Source organism: Physeter macrocephalus, chromosome 15, assembly GCF_002837175.3.
Source record: "Physeter macrocephalus isolate SW-GA chromosome 15, ASM283717v5, whole genome shotgun sequence".
Classification (NCBI taxonomy): Eukaryota; Metazoa; Chordata; class Mammalia; order Artiodactyla; family Physeteridae; genus Physeter; species Physeter macrocephalus.
In genome coordinates, this window is record NC_041228.1 from 72,098,512 (window position 1) to 72,119,866 (window position 21,355).

At 38.0% G+C, this 21,355-nt stretch overlaps 1 protein-coding gene across 3 annotated transcripts in view; it reads right to left on the reverse strand.

Annotated features, from left to right (window-relative positions):
- NKAIN3 (sodium/potassium transporting ATPase interacting 3) overlaps positions 1-21,355 on the reverse strand; it is a 560,708-nt gene that overhangs the window by 265,076 nt on the left and 274,277 nt on the right. For all 3 annotated transcript variants that reach the window (XM_055091171.1, XM_055091170.1, XM_055091172.1), the window contains exons 2-3: positions 13,052-13,189; positions 4,145-4,225 (exon numbers count right to left, since the gene is read on the reverse strand). In XM_055091171.1, coding sequence (XP_054947146.1) covers positions 4,145-4,225; positions 13,052-13,189 — 219 coding nt within the window. The remainder of the gene's footprint in view (positions 1-4,144; positions 4,226-13,051; positions 13,190-21,355) is intronic.

Genomic DNA, 21,355 nt, shown 5'->3' on the forward strand with positions numbered 1-21,355 from the left:
TGTATGACAGAGTCTAGGTCCATCCACCTCACTACAGATAACTCAATTTTGTTTCTTTTATGGCTGAGTAATATTCCATTGTATATATGGAATATATATCTTCTTTATCCATTCATCTGTCGAAGGGCACTTAGGTTGCTTCTATGTCCTGGCTATTGTAAATAGTGCTGCAGTGAATACTGGGGTGCATGTGTCTTTCTGAATTATGGTTTTCTCAGGGTATATGCCCAGTAGTGGGATTGCTGGGTCGTATGGTAGTTCTATTTTTAGTTTTTTAAGGAACCTCCATACTGTTCTCCATAGTGGCTGTATCAATTAAATTTCTTTAAGAATCAAAATACCCACAAATCAGGTACTATGAAAAAAGTGCAGTCATTAAGACATGATATAGAGAAACAAATAGAGGTAGTTTTCCTTTTGTGCGAAGGCAACGTGAATGCCAGTACAGAGGAGAAATCAGGAAGGGTTAGTCCGTTTCCCTCCCAGGCTTCCTGCCTAAGTTTTAGAAAACCTCTGAGCAAAGCTCATGATTAATATGTCTACAGAGAATTTCTATACATTCATTTTTTATGTCTAAATTATGCTCATGCACCGCCACACAGAGTCAGAATTCTAGGAAAATGTGACACACTGAAAATTCTCTAGGATCAGTAATGTGTAAGTTCCATACATCTCTCAGGAAAAGGCAATTAGAAGAAATATTAGCGTAAAGTTTCTACAATTTGGAGTAATCAAAAAGATGCCATAAGGCATCAGCTTAATTTTGGGGGGATTAAAAACAAGTACAACTTGAGTTCTCAACATAACTTGTCTTTCAGTATCTTTAAATGTAGCAAATGAGTTGGGTTTTCATATTTACATTCTGAATGGATTCCTAGGAAGAAAAAAATGATTTCAAGTCTTAGGACTTCCAAAGAAGCAGCAATAACTTATGAATTGTACCCTTGGTGATCTTAAAGTACAGCATGAAAAACAGTCTTAGTGCCTCCAAAGATGCATAAAGTCCTTGCAAGGGGAGCAGGAGGGACAGCAGGAGAATATAGCTGCGGAAGCATTTCAAAAACGCTATTTACATGTTGAAGGAAAGGGATTAATTAATCGTGTTACAGCTGTGAAGTTAATATGCAGATCTGAGGTCCTATCACAAGGGACTGTTACATACTTTTTAAACAAGTCACTCAGTCCCACATTTTCTTCCCTTTGACAGCTCTTGCATAGTAATAAATATATGTCCCACAGGTTTGCAGAATGAGGATCATGACGTCTGTTAATTTCTCAATAATAATAAAGATGATGACGTTGACTGACAATGAAAAAAACCACTTTTTACCGAAACCTCACAATATGCCAAGATCCTTTCTAAGTTCTTTGTATGAATCATCTCACTTAATTCTTTCAACAATCCAGTAAAACTAGTGCTGTGGTCTTCCTCACTTTGCAGAAAAGGAAACTGAGGCTCCAGTAGATTATGAAAGTGCAGGCACTTTTGGTCACCTACCCACAGCCATCCTCAACCTCACCATACATGCACACATTCCCATTTCCTTCACGTTCTGGAAGGTCTGGGGAGAATCAGGACCTTCAAGACCACAGTGACAAAAGTATGATGCCAAGCTGATGGGCAGATAACAGCAAAGGGAAATATCTGATCACAAATATGTGATCAAGAGTCCCCATAATAGGCCAGACGTATGACTGCTCATGGCCAGGCGAGTACACTATTAGTTAACGAGAATGGCTCAGTAGTGCCTGTCATTGGAATAACACCCGAATCCATAGAGATGTTGTGGAAATTCATCTGAATCCGGTCTTTTGAGAAAGATCCACCATTTTAGAATGGACCTTTGGGGCAAAAATCAAAGTAGAGGGAGGCTTCTATTAATCTATCCAAGTGGGTAATTCCAAGAAATGCCTTCATGCAGGAGATAGAGGGCTCTAGAAAGTTAGTATATAAACTAGCACACGTGGACAAGGAATATCTTATGAAATGGGGTACAACCTGGAAAAAATGGCAGAGGTGCTTGGGTTTATCAAGGGTCCTTAACTCTGCTCTAGTTTTCAGAATAGATTCCCTACAGGCTGGAATTGAGGCTTACCTGTGGCTAGCCAGGGAGAGGTTGCCAGCCTTTGAAACAGTAAATAGAGACCGACAGAAAATCTTTAGGATGCTCCTTTTGGAGTCATCTATCCTATTTATGATCTAGAATACTTGGTTGACTGCTTAATGGCATTTGAACGGGTAATAAAATGAGTAACTGGGACCACTATACCCATTTTTTTTTAACCTTGAACCCAAAGAAACGAGGAAAAAAATATCCTTTGACATGCACATTGATATTAGAAAAGCAGTTACAAGAAACAGTTTACAAAGGTCACCTTGAGCCGTGGAGGGAAATCAGCCTTTGGGGAACAAACCAATGCTACTATTATTTTAGTTTTTAAAAATTAAAAAAAAATCACATCACAGGATTATTTTGCAGCTTACCTGAGTTACCATATTTGGTAACAATGCAAAACACCAAACAAACACTGATTATTATCTTTATTGGTGAAGCTGGTCCTCTTTTTATATTTCACAGAGACTTTCGGGGTTCAGTGCTTTGCCTAAGGTCCCATGGTTTATAAGCACTAAAGACAAGATTTGAATCCAAGACTTATGATTTGAAATTCAGTCCTCTTTCAACACACTATGATGCCAATTCCACGGAACAAATTTCCTCTGGTCTAATTTATTCCAAACCAATTAATAGAGAAAGAGATAAAAGATGATTTCCACCCAGTGAAATAAAAGTATGACTTAAAATGACCAATCAAATCATGAGTTACAAAATGCTATGGGTTGAAAAATGCTATGCTTAACTTATTATCCATAATTATTTTATTCATAAAATTGCATTTTAAAATTACTTTATAATCTGCATGTTACAGGTGATAACTGGGCACTGATTTAAGTACTTTCTTCTGTCTTAGAAATTAGGTAGAGGTAAAGGTAGATGTTAGTGCATTTGTATGTAACTCAGAAATGTCATTTCTGGTTCCTCAATACATTGGCCAATGTGAGAAAATGATGACAAGTTCTAATTATAAAGTTATTATAGTGTAGAACAAAGAGTAACCACCTCTGGAGGTTCTGGAGAAAACGCTTCAGGGATATTTGCTGCTTGGCTAAATCAAAAATTCTTTGTTAGCGTATGGACTTCAGTGGAGCCTAACAATTCTAAAAGTCTCTGTGTTGGTCAAGGCAAATTTTCTAAGATCTAAACCACAAATGCTACTTAAAGAAAATTTGAGACTATCATACAACAATAGAATGTTTGCACAAATATAGTTGATAATAAGAAATCTAAAAGATAGATTACAGCTTTCTTATTCTTTTTGTAATTATACTGTGAGGTTTCTTCTCTACGATTTCAAGCGGGAACTATGCTGGTTTATGAGAAAAATGCTTAAGAAACATAACTAGAAACTTAACCCAAGATGCTCTTCCATTTGGATGATAATCAAAAGATGATTCTGCAAGAATCATAATGAAAATTAGGTGCTTTGTTGACATGAGCTCTAGACAGACAGAAATAATATTTCTATCATGTTGCATCAAGACAATTCTTTTCTGATCAGGATTTCACAATAGGAATCACTGCACTGATGTATTTAGTTGTCAGTAAACGTATGCTCCATTTACTATAATGAGGATTTCCTTCTCTGACAAACTTTATTTTTCCAGAATTAATATTCAAGCAAAGATAGCAATTTGCTATTCATATTTGTTACATTTACATCTTAGTCAATCCTTTTTCCCATTTTAAACACAAGAATGTTCAAAGCCATTTTTCACTTAACATATGGGGCTGTGGTCACTGGGACATTAGGCCTTTTTAAACCGGACATGAGGATACACTGGTAGCTGAGTTCCACGACAGATTAACAAACTAAATCATAAGGCGATTGTTTCAGAGTTTCATTGTATTAACATGTTCCCAAGGTTATTCTTTCTAATGGTATCCAAACTCTTTTTTGATTAGTATCCCATTTGTAATGTTGCTTAGATTACTATATATACTTAGTATTCCATTTGTAATGTTACTTAGATTATTTGTTAGTGTATTCTTTTTAAAAGTGTACTTTAAAAGCATGATGGACTTACCTTAGAGAGCCCACCTACTTCCAAATAGAAGCAGATAATGAACACATTCCAGGTGACCCAGAGGGCAGTCCATACTGTATACTGGAAAGAAAGGGTGGGGGGAAGAAAGAGAAGAAAAATGTGGAGATGAAAGGCATGCATACTAAATAAATCGATAATAAAAATGTCAATAAGTGTGTCTTCTGGGAAGAAACAGGGCACGGTCAGAAAAGAATGCTCCTTATGCGGTCCCCTAAGATCTCTAGAAATCAAAAACCCAATAGTTTCTACTGCTTTAAGTAGATGCCAATAAAACTAGATTTATTTTTACAGTGCTTTGCTGGCTTGCAGATGCAAGTTAAATCCAAGCGCTGATTTGATTTGTTTTCTGACTACCAGCTTTTCCAAGGGACACAATTATGCAAATTTTCTGGGGGCTATCTAGCTAGCTAGCTAGCTAGCTATCTTTTAGTTATAATAATAAATCATCAAGGGTTTAGGAATGTTGGTCAAATCCCTTCACTTCCATATCCCTGAATGAGGATCATGTTTGAAAATGGATGTATGGACTAAAATTAACAACCTTTCAACTGTTGGACTATTTGATTGAGTGGAGTGTATTCCCCTAATATAATTATAGAATATAATATGATTATGTAAAATATTTTTTAAAAGCACACAAGTTCTAATTATGGTAGGATTAATAAGTAAATCCTACTTATTAATAAGTAGGATTAAGAGTGAGCAAATAAGCAACATATTTCCATAATGGGAAAATACCTTCCAATCATAACCAAAAAACTCGAAACATGCCAGCCTTATTGATTAATTGGTTTTATTAATGTATTATGTATTAGGAAAGGCCTTCCTCAAGAGTATTAGTCAGACTGAATTAAGGTAGCCTTAGATCAAGACTCATCAATAGAGAGGTCTTAGGGCTCTATTCATCCAGTCACTTTCTTAGGCAGACAAAGACACTGAGGTCTGGAAAACTAACATACAGGACGGCTTGGATGACTCAGGATGGAACTTACCATGGCAACACAATGAGCAGATCAAATACAATGGTTTGCTCATTCATTTGATTGTACTGCAAAAATCTATGAATTCGTAACTTCTTAAACAGGCATACTAATTAAATTATTGCTTTCTATTGTTAAATTAAGATAAATACTGAAATAACTTATTAGCTATTGTTAAATTAAGATAAATATTGAAATAATTTATTAGCTTATTCTATGCTCTGCCAAATAATAGACTTATGAATTTTAAACACTGTATAAAATAGCCATGATCTTATTACAAACCTTATCAGAAGCTTTTAAACTTTTTCTAAAATTCAATTTACAGTTGTATCTTTGTCATTTATGATTTTTGTAAAGAATAATACATTTATAATAATGAGTTAAGGCTCGAAAATCACTAGAAATTTAGAGGAGTTGGAAAATACGTTAAAAAGTTAACATAAGTTAAAATATATAATTAGGCTTTGGGTCGTTGCCGATATTGTTGACCTGATACCTTCTGCTGGCAAAGTCTTCTAGTGTGGATGGGTTTAGATGTTTCCTTAAAGATGCACCAAATGCACTGAAATGCATTTTTCTGAACCACAAAATATTCCCATGAATATTGAAAATAGCTGATCTACATTCTCAATGTATACTTTTTGCAAACTGATAAAGTCACAATAACCACAACACATTTTAAAGATGTTGCTAATCAGATGGCATCTAGTATCTGATATTTTTCATTCTAAATAAACATAATTATGGGTATATTTGAGTGACAGAGTAGTGCAGACCACTAATTCAGGAGGAAAAAGCCAGTGATAAAGGTTAAGGGAAGGACATAAAATAAAGCAAGACTAAAGTAAGAAAATGAACTGAATTAACTGTAAAACCACATGATTCTTAATTATTAGGACTGCAAGCCTAAACCCGTAAGTATTCTTTTAGAAAACTAAATCAACTCATAGTTATAACAAATACATAATAAAAAATTCTACTTAAAATCATAGCACAAACTTAGTGATTGAAGTGTATTCTGATCCCTCACAAGTTGTACTATTGATGTCACTTTCAAACATTCAAAGATAAAATGATCAGGCTGAGTAGATTCCAACTGTCAGCTCCGAAATCCCTAACAAGAGTTACTCCGCTGCTTTCTACGTTCCTGGTACTGTGATAAGCACTTTACACAGATTAAGTCATTTAGCCATCACATTAATACCAAGGTAGAGAGGAAATCATCTGATCACCTAGTTAGTGTCAGAGTTGGGATAGGCACTGTGGCAGTTTGACTCCAGAGCTGGGGTGCTTGGGCATTACACGACAGTCTTCATTTTAAAAGATATTAGGAAAAGGACTACAGATTAATTTGCAAGTTAACACTTCCCCAAATTCTGCAATTTATCAAATAACCAATTCTCCAGATTACCAGTTTACCAAAAATTCATTCATTCATATATATTCTATAACTGGTTATGTTTTTGAAATGATTTCTTTTGTATTTTGCTATTAATGTGTCGTGCGTTATATAAATACGTAGTTTTTTAAAAAGCAATATTGTAAGTTTCTTTATTCTAATACACTGGTTTGTTGAGAACAAAGAATACCTGTACAGTTGAATTTTGGATTGTTATGAGATGGAAACCATATAACTCAATGTGCACCTGAGACTCAAGTCTGCACACAGAGGTAAGAGGAAAGGATTTCTAGCAACACAAATAACACATCCAAAGGAATTTTGCCTAAGCAGTAAGTATTAGAACCACATATGGTATAAGACACTGGCTATCCTCCCTCTCTTCTTTCTGATGTGGGTTAATTTATTTATAGTGCAACTGAAACTAGAATTTAAAAAAAGAGATAAACTACATTTTTAACAAATACCTTTTGGTTATCATGGAGTATGCCTACAAGCTCAGACAGCCACGTAGATATACTTGAAGTATAGAAGACTTAACTTCTCAAAGTAAAAGAAAAAAAAAAAATCACTCTGTATAATTATCTATCCATCTATTTACCCATCATCTATCTATCTAAATATAATCTATCAACCTATTTATCTATCTTACTTTGCTTATGTTCAGTACACATATTTTAAATCCTAATTTAATTAGACAATGCCCATAAAGATGGAAAAACATCTATGTGTTCTCTGTGGCTTCCTGGATATTGCATAGTTTTATGAAGATATTTCAGCATTTTTTAATTGAAATGAACTTTAGCAGTCTCCCAGCCTATTTCTTTCTCATTGAGCAATTAGTCCATAACATAAATTATTTTTACTTCCTGAGCTTGTTTGTTTTCCAATTACCAGGAAGGCCATTCATTCATTCATTCATTCACATGTGTATCAATCAGATACAATATTATACTCAATACGTTTGTTAGATTCACTCAAAAAAAATGTAGGTTCCTTGCTCACCCATTGTTCTAATAGTTTCTGGAGTTTAGTATTAATGTCCAGGGGGGAATAAATCTGAGACCACTGAATGGAAACCTAACACTCTTAACTGCCATGTTGAGCAGTAACTCTGGAGGGAGATTCATGATGACATAGTAGGGATATTTCCCTGTAAAACAATTCAAATGAAAGCAAGTTGCAGTTCTTTGGATGTGGACATTTGTATAAAAGTCCAAATAACTAACTTATGGGCCTAGCATACTTACTTGGCTTTCTTTTTTTAATTTTTAAAGGAAGCTTTGAGTTACATTTAATTCCAATGTTAATCTTTATTCAAAAACTGTCAACTTAGCTAATATTTCTGCGCTTAAATTAATGTAAAACCGCTTGATTAAATTATTATCCATGAAATAATAAAGATTTAAATAATTGTAGAGCAGAATCTCTTTCTAGAATTCGTAAGTAAGATTTTAAAATATTTGACATAGGAGCAAAGCAGACAGGAGTGAACAGCTGATTCCAGAACAGTACTTTTTATGACTGTTAAATATGACTTAGCCCACACTCTGCTTCATTTTGCCTACAGCCAAGGAAACACAAAAGTGCATTCAAATGCTATGATTACACTTGGCATCCCTAACGTATATATCCCACCTTGCACCTGAGCTAAAATAAATTTTAAAAATAAATTTTAACAGCAAAAGAGTACCATATGACAAAGTTGGTTTTACGTTCTAAAAATAAATGTAGAAATAGTAAATTGTACCTTCTCAGCAGTGATGGTAACCAAACGGGAATTATCTCTCATTTTGTGATCTGGGTGAATTTCTCTAACAGTCTTTGCAATGGGACCTCCTCAAGACAGTGTCAGGGGCCCACAATGTTATATTTATTAGAAAAAAAATAAGTCAAGGAATAAGTCAGCTAATGGGAGGTGCAGGCCGAGCAGCACATACTATTTTATCTTATAAATCCTGGTGTTCAGATTGAAAGAAGCAAGGCAGTAAGGCCAGCTTCTTTTGCAGAACTATTGTTGCCATGTTCTGCGATAAGAAATCCCCGTCTAGTCCATCCAGTAAAATAATTTCATCCAATAACCTTTAATTAATTTATTATTTTTTTAATCAAGCATGAAGCATCTTTAAAGGCCCATGCACATCAGGATAACTTAGAATACAGCCATGGACAGGCACCGTCTGCCTGCCAGGAGGACGCTGTTTTTTGGTAAATTTTTATTGGAGTATAGCTGCTTTACAATGCTGTGTTAGTTTCGACTGTACAGCAAAGTGAATCAGCTATACGTACACATATACAGGAGGACACTGTTGAAGGAGATGAGACGGGCCTGGAAGGAAGGATGGCAACCGTGTAGAGAGATAGGATAGAGTCACCAGGATCTATGGGCGCGGAGAGGAAGAGGCACTTAGCCTGGAGGGGGGATGGCCAGAGAAGGCTCTTAAAGGTGACTATTCAGTTGAAGAATTATTAAGATTTTTCCAAATGGGTAAGGAGAAGAGGGTGCTCCAGGGAGCAGGTGCAGTGTATCTAAACCAAGGAGGCAAGAAACAGCACGTGGTCTTTGGAAAAACACGAATCAGTCAGCACGTCTGGCACGAGGTGGGAAGGAGGGGAAGGCAGGGGATGCGAGAGAGATAAGTAAAGAGCAGTTTTTGTAAGCTCTGATTTCCACCCTAAGGAGTCTGAAATTTGCCTGTAGACACTGGAGGGCTTGCTCTACGTGCCCCTTTACCTTAACCATTTTCATAAGGGTGATCAATTCTTTAAATTCAGCCGTGATAAACCCTGTTTGTTTTAAGAAATGGCAGGACCTTACCCTCTGTGTCTTGGTGCTCCAGAATGTCTGCTAGCTTGAAATGGATTATATTTAATTGGCACTGCTGGTGACTGTTTCAGCCAATAATGGAGGCCAAGTTCGAGAGAAAAATCTCCTGCAGTCAGAAATCCCTTTCCTGCTCAGTGAGAAGTTAGTATGGACTTTGGACCCAGGTCTCCTCTCACTGCCGTTGAGAAGTGGGTGCCTTTGAGGCATTATCCCTTGATTAGTGTGACATAGGCCATATTCATTTCCAGGCTTTTTCATACCAGAATTAATTGGAATTAATTAGTTGGTGGCCCGGAGACCACCAGCTGTGGCTTCGAACCAAAGTATTCATGCAAACAACTCAGGGATGAGCTACTCGTGGTGTGATAAAGATAACGTGGAGTAGCCACTTTCCCCACAACTAGGCACCCTTGATAATCTTCCCATTAAAGACACCCTTTGTGAACAGATTTCCCATTGACTAATCATTGACTAATGATTCTTCAGCATTTCTCCCAAATAGATACTTTATACCCATGTTAGAATAAGAGTTAATCTGGAATCCCACATAGGTAACAACATTCTATGATCAGCTAAGGAGGGAAGGCAGGATCGTTTCCAATGTCAAATCTTATATTGACAGTGGCAGCATATCATCTGGAATGTGATGGTGGAAGCAGAGCATAGATCGGGATAAAGCAACTCCAGAAACCTAACAATAGCATCCATTTCTGCCATTTACTATCTGGGTTCCTTGGGTAAGTCACTTAACCTTTCCTTAACTTTTGCCTTATCTGTAAAATCAGGGATGCTAATACACACCCATAGGACATTTGTGAAGATTACACCAAATGACATGTTGGCATGGAGAGCTTTCTTGACAATTCATTGTTTCCTTTCTCTCCCCTTCCTGGGAGAGGGTCTTGAATGAGAGAGTTAAATAAAACAATAGGGATTTGGCTGGCATACACACCAAGAGAAAATCAAGATGAGCAAAAACGTAGATTGTTTGTCTTACAGACATTTTTCTTTGAAGATTCTGAAAGACCTAAATCTCCCTCCTTCAACATGCCGGGGGGGAGAAGCGAGAGAAGGAAGTGAGGAAAAGATACCAGACAAAGAAGTGACCCCAATCCTATCGCAAGAGGACGCTAGGAACCGGCAGGGAACTAGATGGGAAAAACAATAGGTATTTATTGAGCACCTATGACCTTGCCGGTTCGCAAAGAACTCTTTGCCTAGTAGGGGAGACGTAGATGTGAACAGATTATAAAACATGCTCAAGACACAGAGACAGAGGGGCAGGGGGCGATTAACTGCTAAAGTGCCTGCAAGGAAGCGAGGGGTGAGGGCTGTGGCTAGCCCGGCAGCACAAACACTGGGCGAGGCCGCGGCCCTCCCAGGTCTCTGAAGTTCGGCCGGCTCTCTCCAGGCCTCTGCCCCTCGTTTTCCCCGTTCCTCTTCCGCTGTCATTTCACCACCCCCCGAGAGCCCAGGAATCTGAACCTTCTCACTCCTCCACAGTGAGTTCATGTACATTCTCTGCTGTTTATCCCACCCTGGCGCAGGAGAGCAGGTCCTCAGTGAATGCTTAACAAGGGAATGGGACCCACCGCTATCGACATCCTACTGTGTGCCCCGTGGTGCTTCCTGCCCAGAACCCCCTTCGGTGCCCTCTACCCTGGTGAGCTCACGCTCACACTGCAGATCTCAGCTCCACAGTCACGCCTGCAGGGATCCCTCCATCATACATCTACTGGCACAACGTGCTCCTTTTTAACACTTGTGACAGTTGCAATTTAACGTTTATGTGGACGATTGTCTGATAAAACCCACTTGCCCTCCCCAGACTGTAAGGTAAGTAAGTACCCAGGAGGACAGAAAACCCATCTGTCTGTATTTGCTCACCTTGTTCCCCGCACTGAACACAATGCCACGTACAGCGTAGAAACCCAATAAACAGGAATGAATATGTAAAAGAAAAACGGAAGGAAGAAAGTTAAGAAAAAACAGATATCGGGGAAGAAGGAGGGGGAGAAAGGAAGGAAGGAAGTAGGGATTGTGAGACGAGTTTGGTCAGGTGGGGCAGCCCAGAATGTTCTTAGATTTTATCCTGCTACGAGTTAGTGAAGGGTTTTAAGCCAGCGATTTAGAAAAAGTACAAGGGACACGTTAACAGGCGGGAAGCTGAAGAAGGCAAGCAGGAAGGCTGTGTGCAGGAAAGAGACTGCAAAGCCTCAACCAAGGCAGGAGCTGAGTGAAGATAGAGCTAATATGGAGAGGGTAAAAGCAGTAGGGCTAGGTACGTCACTAACGCGTACAGACAGCTTCATCCCGTAGAAGCCACTGGCTTCACAGTCACCTGGCGTTTTGTGCTTCAGCAGAAAACAACATCATACACTGACGAGTCTGGACTAAGTCAAAGGGCTCTGTGTTCAAAGCAACAAACTAGAACCTAGAATCCAATAATAGTTTGCTATTATGCATATTAAAGTCTCTTGAGCTGCAAGTCCACCTCTGTGAAACACCTTTTTGGTAGATCACACAGTGGCTTAGCAGAGGCAATCTTTCCGGGAAGAAGAGTTAAGCGGGGATTGTTTAGCCCCTGCAGGCAGCTGAGTGACAGAAATGTTCCAATGTGCCTGGAGCAGCAATTTTGAGGGCAGAGTCTGTGCTGTGGGCTGGTTACCTTCACCTCTGTGTGATATGATGAAAGATACCCAAAAGCCAATTCTGAGATGCAAACAGAGAATTGAGGCACTTAGAGAAAAACTTTTTTCTTTTTGATTGGTGTGATTGGATTGAACCAAAATGCAAAGATGCCATATTTTTAAGTCTATAGTTTTCTTCTAGTGAGGCAGTCATCGCATGACAAGAAAATATTCACTAATTCTACTGAACACTGTCTATTTATTCAGGCTCAATGAGCATTTGAGAGTATGTCACCCCTCATTCCAATTCCTTATACATGCTTGGTATTTCTGACAACCTTCTAATACATGTAGCCCCAAATATTCCCCTCTTTTTTCATTAAAGAAATCTATTACTGGAAATAACTTCCAGTCAATTGCGGAGCACAGAATATCTCTTATTAAATTTCCCTGCAATGGAGGGGGTGTTGACCATGTATGTCATAGTTTGGAATATGGATTTATGTTTCAAATTTATCTTACCCAAGTGGAGAAATGTTCAGTAATATACAGTATGCAATACCTTAAAGGGTGAGTACTAAATAAATGCACATGCATCTGTAATGTCCTATGTCCATTAAAATTAAATTGTATTACTGCTATCAGGTAGTACACAGTTATGGCGAGGTCGGTTTGCTTTTTAGGGTTAGTGACATACGCCATGGACATGATGGCTAATGTACGTTTATATCTCATCCTACATCAAGACCACAACCTTTCCTACTCCATCCAAACCGCATCTTAAATTTCCTCGTGAAACTTGATTTCAATTACGCTGTGAGTCTCGCTATGCATCTCACGCTTACAGTCACGTTGCTTTGCTTTCACTGTAAATATTCACTGAGTCTTCTTCTTTCTCACAGGTAATCATCTCTCTACAGAGTTCAGTAATGAAGGCCAGAATGGCCAAGCCACGTTATAGCAAAGGGAACAACTCAAATGATTTCCTTCTTCTCCTAACAGTTTTGCAGTGTTTATATGAAAAGCCATGGTAACAATAAGACTTACCACCACGATATATCGAGGTCTGTACTGAATGGTTCCAAACAAACCCAATATGACGACTATTATATGTAGAAAATTTCCAAGGATGGGCGCCCATTGGAAGCCGAGGAAGTCAAAGATCTGCCTCTCTAAGGCTGAGAGCTGCAACAAAGCAGAGAGAGCCCATGAGCATCTAACCCAAGCACCAGCAGACCATTTTAATCCCGGTTTCACAGCTGGAGAAGGCTGCAGTCAATCTGAATCGCAGTCATGGACACCATCATCACTAAGATTGTGGTGCCCATTTCATGTACTGCTTTACGCAACTTCTCTCAGAAAATATACTAAGATAACTTTGAGTATTATGACTTCAAGTGTTCATTGACTTGGAGAGCTATACTCCTGAAATCATCTTCTATAGTAGCAAATCCAGGCAACAGTTTATGATATCATATTTTATCAGATTAACTTATCATTATTTTTAGTAAATTATTGGCTTAGTATAACCTACTTGGAACGGTAACTCCAGGCTTGCAATGCTAGGACTATTATTATTCTGGAAAAAAACAAAAACAATAACAAAAACTACCCATTTGTGCCTTCCTGTGTGAAACATGAATTATCAAATCTTCTGGGTTTTTTTTTCCTTTCTTTAGATTGTCATTGATTATAATGACTAACCATTTTTTCAAAATGAAGCTTATTTATTTACTCTGGGCTTACTTACTTACTTACATTAATGATAATAACTCCTTCTTCAAAATGAGCTTACTTATCTACTGTAGTCCCGATCTAAAACTAGAGTTACATAGTTCCTCTGAACCATATTTTATTGAGATAATATATTAAATGAATTTTATATAGTCCAGTGAATGCCAACAATGTCATTACCATGTACAAATGATATTTATTGCATTTTATATCTAAAAATTTTATAATTCTACCTGCTGTATTTGGACACAAACCTTACACGTTTCAAGCATTTTTCTACGTTTACTTTGATAAAATAGTATTTCTAAGAAAATGATCCCACGATTAACCACACTGCCAGCAAAAGAAACTGCAGATTTGAAATGAAAATGGTACCCTAGGTATTTTTCTAGTTCTGTGGCAGATGTATGCCTGAATAGCTTTAATTTCCTTGGACATAAAGAAATGTCCTCTATCCAGTAAGCTGAATTTACCTTGGTTTAGATTCACCTTCAGTAAGCTGTGGAGGAGAAGAGAAACGAGCAAATACTGAAAGACAACCACTCCGAACCACATTCATTTCATGGGTATTTCCTGATCATCAAGTGATGCGTCACCATTCCCTGCACTCACAAAGCGGAAGATGCACAGAAATGGCTAAGACACAAAATAATCAGAGCGAGGTAAGAAGCAGTGCGGTGTTTCCAACCCCGTTTCTCTCTGCTCGTGACTCTAATTAGTTCCCAGGAACCCTCCCCTAAAAACGCAGCATTTTATTTATTGGCCCATCAGTGATGTACATATGCAGTTTTTTACGTCCAACAGGATGGATGTGCTCAGAAAAAAACAAAAAAATCCTGAAGAGCAGCTGCGGGCAATTCATCCTGAAAAGCAACCCTATTTTAAAGCTGTCGTGCATCACAAAAACCTTTAAAGTGAACTTTTCAAAGAGAGAAAAACCCATTTTTTTTTTCTGTCAGAAGATGCATGGATAGCATTCTCCTTTATGATATTAAAGAAAACACACACAATGAAAGGGAAGCCGAATTAACACCACTGATTAGAAAATCTGCATTCTTTATTGGAGACACCCCGTCCCTCTACTTATTGATATTCATTCTCTGATAACTTAAAATGGATTTATAGTGACTTGAAATAAAAGCACAAATAAAAGGCCATAAACAAACAACAGACAGACGGGGAAGAGACCATATCAAGGATCAGGCGAGAGGCAGCTAAACCAACTATACAAACCATGAAAGCTAGATTTGAGTATCGTATTTTAAAAAGTCAGCTAACAATGACAAAAGGCCCTTCAAAAGTAAACAAAGTACCATTGCATTTGGTATTAATTACTTTATCTAATTTCCACTTTCAGCTATTAAGTCATTTAGTTTAGAGGCAAATATATTCTCTCTCAATGTCATCATTAACGATACCACTTTTTGCCTTAGAGCTTGATATTAATAATGATGACCGAGAGCCACAGAATGAAATTAAATAATATCCAGGTTGCTTTGTTAACTCAAGAAAAAAGCATGAATATATTTTAAAAACATCTCTGTCAAAGGGTCTCATCAGTGATGTGCTCAAGCTGCTGCAGCTAGCCGGGGAGCAGGGATCAGGTACATCTCTTTCCAACTCCAAAGTCAGTGACTTCATGTTTTGGGAACTTGACATTGGCCATTATATTTACAACATGGATATCAGGAAATGCTAAAAAAAAAAACAAGGTCTTGTTTATTTGTTATGAGAGCCTATGGTAAAATATTTATCTCTACACCACTGAATATGGCACCTAGAAAATAGTGGTTCTAATTCAGGAGAGCAGTGAAAGGCAGTGACCAAATGTGTGATGCAGCATCAAAAGGAAACATCTGGTCCAGATGAAAGCAGAGGATGGAGGGCTCTGCGGAGACGCCATAGCAAAGAAGAGAATGAACGAGACATTGGAAGAACTTGAGGTTTAAATAAAGGGAGAGGGTTCAAGAAAACAAAAAGGCAAGGAGACACTCAGAGAAAGCAAAATTAACCTGTCACCAGTTTAAAACAGAACAGGAAGCAGTGGCCTCAAGAACAACAGGCTCATTTCTAAGTAAAAGGTCAAGTAGGTAAGACTCTGGGAGTTATAAGAATATGATGGAAAAGAGTATGTATCTTTTCCTAACAAGTTAAAAAATGAAGGCAACCAGAATCTTAATAAAAAGGAAGAGTAGAAGGGAGAAGAAGGAAGGAAGGGAGGAAGGGAGGGAGGAGACCACATCATTGATGCAAGGAAAGTATGGTTCAAAAATACTAACAAAAAAAATACTAACAAAATTAAAATTGGGCATGACTTTGAATGTAAATATGAAGAGGCCATTGCAACATTCTCCCTGCGTGGCATGGGGATGGCGACACTGGAACTGTAAGGAGAGAAATGTAACCCTAGATCATACTTGGGCTGCATGAAAATTATCCCACACTCGTTATAATGGGAATGTTGCTTATTGGCTTGTAACTTTCAGAATCCAATTGTAGAAAGCTTGGTAGTCTTCATTATGATTATGGAACAAAATGTAAGTATAATCTGACCATATAAAGTATATCTAACAGAACTTGGGAGAGACTGAATGTTCTATATAAATTCGTGAGTATGGCAAGGGAAAGGGGGAGTGTTCTCAAACTCTTCCTGGAGGGTCAGGCATTTCCTTTTATCAGGCTCCAAGGTGAAAATATTTCCTATAAATCTATGAATCATTAGCTACATCCTATATTAACCACACATACTCCCAACAGCCCAAGAAGTGTCCGTATTTTCTTAGTATGCCCAAGCAACACAGATAGAGACAAACAGGGCCACCTTTAAAATGCAGTAACTTTCTTATCGAGCCATAAATTATGTTTAATGCTTCACACAGTGTTTTGCCTAAAAGCTCATAATTATTACAAATTGTGAAAATTTACTTACACTTAATTAAAGAGCTATAAAAACTCCAGGTGACCAAACATTTTCCTGGTCATTTACCTAGGTTGGATCTACACAATATGCTTCTGTCCAAACAAAAGCTGGGTAAGAATTCTCACTCCTAAGAAGTGAGTACTCTTGGAGGTTGAACTTCACTGTGAGCTGCCTTTTCCTTCCGTTCCCCTGGGACTTTTCTCTGCTCACTAGAATCGGACACAATTAAAAAAGATCAAAACAGGGTTACTCATGTTAGTGGAATCGTAGGAAAGTATTTGATCAAACCATGGTTTCCTAAAAGACTGTGAAATTAAAGCATCCTGTGTGACTGATACTCTCTTCTATATAACCTGTACTCTAGGAATTCATGAGGTAAGTATTTTATAACAATGAAGGACTGAATCTTTCCTTAAAGAGGGAATTTCAAAGCTCTAACATTCCTATTGGCTAAATTGATACATCCCAGGTCATTTCAAATAACTTTTGGGTATTAGAGGAGGTTTCTTTATGCCTGGAAAGTCCGTGTAGCCCTCAGCTCTGCCACCATCATCCTTGCTTCGTTTGCTCTAGCATCTCATAGCTACTCAATCCCATTGGACTTTTCACGCTTGAGGCAGATGAGGCCAAACTTCTGTGTTCATAGACCTGGCCTAGGCCAAATTACCATCTTGTATTTTAAGCCATAATTTGTGAATGTTTTTTCATGGCTCTAAAAAAATAAATAGAAGGATCAGTAGCATTTGTATCAGGAGCCTACTTACAGAGATGTGCCACAAAAAGTCTGAATAACTTGCAGATTTACCACTACATTAAAGCAGGTGCTATTTTAGAGAAGTTTCTCTTGTCTATAGACAGAGATAACCAAGCCTTAGGATGTTCGCAGACTTCGATGGACCCAGGAATTCTAGATATGGCCTGTTCACGATTTGGTTTATCCAGTAAAGATAGCAACTGTGTTAAGGGCTTCACAGTTTCTGCATGGTTTTGTACTATTTTTGGTAGCAGTGTTAGAAGGCAAAGTCTATTATTCCAGTGAAACCAGTAACCAATCATTTAGTGAAATGAATAAAGTCTAACTAATCAAGTCTAACAGACCCTCCCCAGTGGCCTGAATGACCACGAGTGCATATGTAGCTGGGGACGGTGGAACCATAGGGTTTGGAGGAGGAGTATTTTCCTTGATGCCAAGTGCGACTGTTGAAGTTTGTTCCTTGAATTAGCTTTACTCAGCAATTGTCTCCAGAACATCTGAAAAGGCTTCCTGAATTCTGTCTATATATTTCGAGTCCCTGTATTTCAAGGAAATTGAATGGGCATTTCCTACCCTTACAATTCAATCATGAGGATATAAGCTACTTGGTCATGTAAACCATTCTTGGAAATCAGAAAACAATCACATGTTGTGATGCTAATTATTTTTTTGAAGAAATAAGGAGCTGTGGGTAACATAGCAAGGAAAGTTTCCTGTTTAAAAAGGAACAGATATTGCACTGCACATGGACAGATTTATGGAGGCTGATGAGCTGAAAGAGGCATGTGAAGGGCATTTAAGAACTACGAATTCACTCGGGAAAGTTCTTTAGTGTATTTCACGCATCGAGTCATATCAACTGGTAGAATGACAACTATTTCACCAACTTCTTAGTGTGTCAGAGAATAAGCTACCGAATTTTAAAAAGTGCTCTAAAGCCCAAGAGAATGGTAATACTATGAATGGGACATTATTTAACACTTACATTTTCCCATATTTATTAATCTAATTTGATGCTAGAAAAACAAGATAAATATTATTATCTTTATATGAAGAAGCTCAGAACAATCAGCTCATTAGCATCAGAGATCAGACTAGCATCTTCATGTCCTGATCCTACATTATTTCTACCATACTACCCTGAAATCATGCAATAAAATGCACACTGTTTAATGAGGTTAATTCTGAAATAAGCTCCATCACAAGAGATGGAAATAATATAGTAAACATAGTGGGCTGTTTCATGATTTAGTCTTCCTTCCTCCTACCCCTAAATTTCTAAGTAGAGCAATCCCTCTCTCTGTCTGTCAGAAGAGGCAAGTGGCATTTTTCAGAAACTTAGTTCCTGTGCTATCTTAGGCAAGCTTCAGTTTCTTCATCAAAGGTAGATAATAGTAATGTTACAGTTAAATATTAGGATATGCACGTCAAGCACTTTTGATGGAGATCAATAAGTGCTAACAGTTGTGTATTAGTTTACTGCTGCTCTTTGAATGCTCTAACAAATTACTCAAACTTATAGAAGTATACTATCTTCTGCAGTTCGGAAGCCGAAACAAAATGGGTTTTGCTGTACTAAAAGCAAGGTCTGGGGAGGCAGGGCTACCGTCCTTCTGAAGTCTCCAAGCGATATTTCTTTCCCTTGACTTTTCCAGCTGCTAGAAGCTGCCCACATTCCTTGGCCCTCTTCCTTCATCTTCAAAGCCAGCAACCGTGGGTCAAGTCCTCATGCTGCTATCCCTTTAGTGCCTTCTTGTCTACCTCCCTTTTCCACTTATAAAGACTCTTGTGATTGACTATGTTGGGCTTTCCTGGATAATTCAGAAAAATCTCTCCATTTCAACCACAGCTGAATACTTAATTCCATCTATGACCTTAATTCCCCTTTGCTATGTAAGGAGATGTACTCATAGGATCCAGTGATTAGGACGTGGATGCCTTTGGGGGTCAATATTCTGCCTACCCCACAGTTGTTATTTCCGGCCCTCTCAATTCTACCTTTCTCAGGGATGGGACCCTGATGTATGGTGGAGGTGTGTACACATCTCAGCCAGGCCCTGACCCGTCGAGGGAGAGCCCAGAGCTTTCCCTAACTCTCTCAGCCCCAGAAAACCATATCTGAGATAGTGTGATTCCAGCTCCTGCTATGTCCAACTCCATTGCCAAAGTCACCAGAACTTCTCACAAAGCTTCCTGCATCCATAGGAAGATTTCTTTCCAGAAAAATTCACTGAAGTAGCATTATAATTCAAAAATTGTGATACGGGTATGAGAATTTTGATGTAAATAAATAGAGCTCTAACTCCACAAAAGTATCTATATAAAGCTCTGTCAACAAGGCATAATGGAAAAAAAGATAAATATTCTCAGTATTTATACTAGGGCATATATCATATATCCTACTAATACCTTATTTGAAATAAAAAGATAATGAATAAGTCCTTATTCGTGCCTAGAGAAAGTCGCTTTCATGTCAATAATCACTTGGGCTATGTCTAGTGATACTTAATGATCAACAGCAATACTCAGCACTTATATAGAAGTTTTTATTCTCAAGCCACTCTACTGATAATAACCAAGTTCAGGATACTCTGACTTTTTCAAGAAGAATTAATTGAAAGAGAATTTGTAGTGTTTGGTCTCTCTAGAGCCCAGAGTCTGCTTTGAGGGGCAGGCATTGCAAAAATCACATGATACCAGATCATTTTAGGAAGTGAGATCTTACATATATATTATTAAAGTAATGATTAATGAATTCAATGTGGAAAGACTAAAGAGGCAAACAAAAAAGTTTTAAAATGCTTTTGATCCAATCATTAGAATGTCATCAGTGATTTCTTTTCAGGTATGGAAGCCCTCTCCTCTCTATCTGTGGATATGTGCACAAAAGGTCAAGTGCTTTTCAATTTAGGTTAAACCAAATATAATCAGGATAACTGAAATAATAGGTAAGGACTGGGCAAAAAGCTTCCTAGAAGGAAACTTAAAGCCCACTAACAATAACTTTTGGGTTACTCACTGTTAGGGATTATTTTAATAACTACTGTTCTCATATCAACCCAGTGAGCTTAACTAAATAACACAAAGTTTCAAACTGTGGTTTAATTCAGGGAAATGAGGCTCTTAAAATTGAGTAAACTTTCAAAATATTTCCTTTGGCGGCACACAGTCTGAGTCTTACATTTTACCAACAGGTTCCTGTCAAGAGAGGGGTTTTCATACTTGCTAGCCCTGCAGACACTGATAAGAGACATAAGACGAAACATGCCATAAAGAAACTGGGCGATGAGCACTCTGCTTCCTTTTTTCATACTAAGTCAGTAATGCTCTGGGAAAGAATTTCACAAAATTAGGCAGAAGGGAATAATCTGTTAGTATTTGTTTGAAGATGTCCCTTGATCTCTAAACGGGGTGATTACATCATTTGATTCAGCTTCTACGTATCCTTCCCCTGCCAGAAATTCTCCTACAGCCAAACTCCTCCAACTTTGCCAAGCAGAAGCTGACCTTAAAAAATGCAGTTCCAGTTCATGAATAGCGCAAGCCAGGAAGAAGGCAACTATTTCAGCAAAAGCCCAAAGTGCCAGTTTGTTACAGAACAGTTTTTGAAGATTAAATTTCAACCCTCCAGTGGAGCCATAATGGATCCAAGAACACTAAAGTTGAACCCCTCGGCTGGGTGACCTATACAAACAGCTGGCAGGAACACGCCTGCTGTGGCATTTAAGACTCCCATGGAGGTTTTACTTAAATGGCAACCCAGCATGAGAAGACAGAGAGAAGGTTATGGGATGAAAGTTTCTCTAAGGGCCTTTTCACATTTTTATTTGTAGTAGAGACCACCTGCAAAATTCCTTCTCTAAAGAATTCCTTTAAGGTATACATTTTCAAAAAAACAAAATAAAGTATACATTTTCAGCAAGAACTAGATTTTTAATTTGGG